Raw genomic sequence first — 4,471 nt, 5'->3', positions numbered from 1 at the left:
AACTCAACCTAACCAAAAATATGTGTGGAAAATTGAATGTAAAAAGGTTGAATATTAAATATTCCAGTAAAACCTAAGTGAAACATCAAATGATGAAGTCTTGTAATTAATAGTGTAAGAGTGAAATGCAAAAAGCAACTTGGAACTATTGGCCTTGGTATATGCACTGCCCACTGTAGTTTTGTTATGTCAAATTTGTTTCCACATGAATGGCTTCAACTAGTGCTTAGTAATCAAAGAAACAATTACTAGGCCTATCTGACTTCACCTGTTTACCTCATTCTTTGACCTTTTAGAAAAGTTTTTATCTGTTATACTATTACAATTGTTTTCACCCAATGCCACCAGGAAATTGTTGTGTTCACTTTCACTTTAGTATTGTTTTGTTAAATGTCTCTGCACATTGATGTCTCTGCCATTGCTTAGCCACAGAGGAGTCAGTTAGTAGATCTTGTGACCTCAACTTTCCTTGAAATAGCAGGAAAATGTTTTTTTATTAATGCTATCAATATTGATACTATTATTTTGGTCATAAACATTATGATTACTATATTATTACTGACATTACAAAAAATATTATTGAAAATCAAGGGAAATTGTAAACAGGTGAGACAGGTACTTCTTATAACTGTTTCATTGGTGACCTAGTACTTGTTGAGTAATCTATATGTAAAAATAATTACTAAATTAAGCACACAGTGGACATGGCATGTACGCACATGCCCTCCCTGTTGGCATGTGGTTAATATATTTGTTGAATTTTGAGAACGCAAATTTTAATTTCTTATTACTATTAGTATTGTTAATAACATCCTAATGAAAAAAAAAATGTCAATAACAATAGTAACAATATTTAACAAGGTGGCATTTTATCATACCATCGCTCCATTGGACTAAGTTGAAGACAGCATTACATAATGACATACCCCATGCCATTGGAAAGGAAGCTCATCCATCTCTGATAGTAACAGCATCATTTTTTTTGTGTCACTGTTAGATGCAGGGATCTAAAGTGTTTATAAACTCCAGGTATGAACAATTAGGTACCCAATTTTGTGCCTGAAATACTGAGTGAGCCAGGTACAAATGAGGAAACTATTCATGCATGCTGACAACATGTTACTGACCACAAGCCAGTGTTTGATACCACTGTCATTTGGGCTAAGAAGAGTATGAATTGATGTACATACAATCAATAAGTTTTCTGTGGTTGTGATGCTGAAGCGATGTGCATGTACTGAAATGACCATATATACACACTAGCTTTCTGATTGGTAATTATCCTCTAGCACTATTTATTTTTAGGGGATATGATAAAACAGTTATCCTCCTGATTTTGAAACAAGTGCAAGAGAAATATCTAGCACACAAGAAAGATCTTAACTTGCTTATTTTTTATTTATGGAAAAGGCATTTGCTAGGTTTCCTTGAAAGGTATTGAAGTAGGAATGAAACAAGTTGGTGTAGGTGAATGATTGATAGTGTGAGTATAGCCAGTGCATGGTAATGTGAGAAGTTAAGTCAGGGTAACTAGGCCATGTATTGAGTTCCAAATAAAAAGTAAGTGTACATCAGGTCTCAGTTTGTTCTTGATAATTTTGTTAAAGGTTCTAGCCAGGGAGTGTAGTTCTAGTTGCCTGTCTTATATTCTTTACACTGAAGATGGTTATGGATGTTTTACTTCAGAGCAATAGGATAAAGAGTAAAGATGATCTAGGGTTCCACAAGGCTTCTCTGACTCTGATATCACAAACCAGGATTATTACCCTTGTGCATTATCTTGGGAAGTAAGGAGCAGAAGGAGTGTTCTTGCTCAGATCTTGTTAATTTTATCATTTTATCATTGAGGTCCTGCAGTCTATGATCAACTTAGAAATTAGTTTGCAGTTGTGATATTTAACACATCATGAAGTTAGCATACTTAGCCAGGGGAAATATAATTGTAATTTAACCAAAATAGGAGTCTGGATAGCTACAAGTGACTCAGGAACTAGGGCACATGCTGGATAGTGGATAGGGCATTAGAAAAGACAAAGGTGTATATAATGTATATAATGTGTAAGTATTAGATCTCAAAAGAATGTGGCATCAGTGGTAGGTTCAGATGAATCGAGAGGTGTTTGTGCAATAGATGTTTTGGTATTGTATCCAGTGGTTGAGATCACAAACTCTGAAAGATGAACTAGATGGTTGCTATATTGAGATAGTGGATGGAAAGAAATTATGGCTAAAATCATGAGTGGAAGAAGTTGTAACCTCTGACAGCAATGGATTTGACTTTACTAGTTAATCCAATACCAATGAGTTAAATTTTCAGTAAAATTTGGCAAGGCTAGGTGTAGATTAATTGGAGTTCCTCAGCACCTGGTGCATTGTCCAGCTCACTGTTAGTTATGGATGAAGAGTGTCAAAGCTTGGAATCAATAATTATAAAGACAGGATGATCTCAATGTCAGCCTGAATAATAGGAAGATTTCTTGTGAACTGAGGCAGTTACCAGGAAATGACATGAATTTTTTATTAAATCTTATAATTTAGTTTAATTCCATTTGTTACAATTGTTATTTTGTTTATTATTGCCTCAAAATTACCCTGTGTGCAGGGTTACCATCTACTGGTGATGCAGGACTTAAACTCAGGTCACTGGATAGCTAGATGAGAACACTGCTGCAGCACTATATAGCACACTCAAGAAGAGGAGAAAACTGTGGTGGTACAATATAGGCAAGGGGAAAGGTTATATAATAACAGCAGCATTACAAAATGGACAGAGTTGAATGCTGAGGGGTCTAGTCTGTAAAAAGAGCCATGGGAAACATACAGTAAGGTTGTTTGCTCAGGTCCAAGGGTTATGGGAGTGGCCTTGGAATTGATAGAGAACAGAAAGTTTTGGAAACAGAGAACTCAGTTTTCCAACTTGTGCATGTGGAAACAAATAAAGCTGATGAGGATAGTGGCCACACCAATTCCAGTGTTCTTAACAAAGAAAGAGTAAGTTACTTTGTGTGTGTTTTGATTATAAAATTTATTTGATTTTTGTCTTTTGTTCATAACAGGGTCTAGCAAGGACGGGATTAAAGAATTTGGGCAATACCTGCTACATGAATTCAATTGTGCAATGTCTGAATAACACAACACCTCTTGTCAAGTACTTCATAGAGGGGACATACAGGTGAGTGTTTTAAAAATTGTTTGCATTAATAACTTGCAACTTTCCAATCAAACTGCCTCTCTTTATTGATGTATTCATGAGAAAGATATACAACAATTAATTCAAGTACTTTTAGAGTCATTGAAGTTTCATGTGCCTTAGGATGAATATTAAAAGTCTCAGTCAATAACTTGTTATTTTTGTTGTGTATTATTGAAAGATCATTTCAAAATTTCTAATATGTGCTCAGGATATGAGAAGGATTTCACTGTTATTATCTTTAATATTCTATGAAAAAACGTAACATCAATGAATGCAAAATTCATGGTATGCTGATGTTTTCCAGTGATGATATCAACTCAACAAGTAAATTTCGTGGAGAAGTTGCAGAGGAGTTTGGAGCTGTCATCAGAGCACTCTGGTGTGGACAGTACAGGTCCATAGCAATGTGGGATTTGAAGGTATGGCTTAATATTTATAATTTATTCCTGAACACAAACATACTGTTTAATCCACCAATTGGGAATATAATTTAAGCTTGTATGAAAAAGAATATCTTTGTGGTCAATTGTGTGTTTTTTCTAGGGATTATTTAATTCATTTTGAAATATTGCAAGGAGAAGATAAAAAAATGTGGATGAATTTGATTACATTATATAGTGATATGAGTATAAATTTATATTTAATATTATGAATGATAATTCATTTATTTTGCAATTTACTCTTTTATGTTAAAATTTATAATGTTCAGAACTTTAGTTTAAGAAATATAGAACCATATTAATGACATCCACTTGAGTTCTCGATATTTTTAAATTGTCGCTCCATATTCCATTAATACTAGGAGGGCAAGTATGTATGCAAAGTCCACTGTTTTGTCTTCATAATTTTCTTTACACATAGATGGCTTCTAATCTGCTTTGTCAGCAGTGAGTGAATTACCTGCTTACCCCATTCTTTGAAATTTTACAATGAAAACTGTTTTTAAGTTTCAATATTTTTATTACTGTTGATGCTGTTATAATAATAGTGATGATGATAATGATAAGAGAAACACCAGTAATGATAATAATTGTAATGAAATAAATAGAAATCACTTGAATTCAATGAATGCGGTATAACATTTGATATTAGGTAGGCCTAGTAATTGACCCCTTGGTGATGAAGCACTTGTGAAGCCATTTATGTGTAAACAGAGTTCATAAAACAAAGCCACAGTGCAAATGTCTTGCTCCAATGGTTTATGTCTTTTTTCATAAAATTTTTGTCATATGAAAATCAATTGATATTCTTAACTAAATGATTTATTAAGACTGCCAT

The 4,471-nt window shown here is 33.6% G+C and overlaps 1 protein-coding gene across 1 annotated transcript in view; it reads left to right on the top strand.

The window, feature by feature from the left end:
* Nucleotides 1–3,056: 3,056 nt before the first annotated feature.
* Nucleotides 3,057–4,471, top strand: part of LOC138861299 (ubiquitin carboxyl-terminal hydrolase 8-like) — a gene marked incomplete at both ends in the record, with an annotated part of 3,883 nt that continues 2,468 nt past the window's right edge. The window contains 2 exon segments of the mRNA XM_070120278.1: nt 3,057–3,172; nt 3,498–3,612. Coding sequence (XP_069976379.1) covers nt 3,102–3,172; nt 3,498–3,612 — 186 coding nt within the window.

The sequence above is a fragment of the Penaeus vannamei genome, unplaced genomic scaffold (genome assembly GCF_042767895.1).
Source record: "Penaeus vannamei isolate JL-2024 unplaced genomic scaffold, ASM4276789v1 unanchor4209, whole genome shotgun sequence".
Classification (NCBI taxonomy): Eukaryota; Metazoa; Arthropoda; class Malacostraca; order Decapoda; family Penaeidae; genus Penaeus; species Penaeus vannamei.
This window is presented reverse-complemented; position numbering and strand designations above follow the sequence as displayed.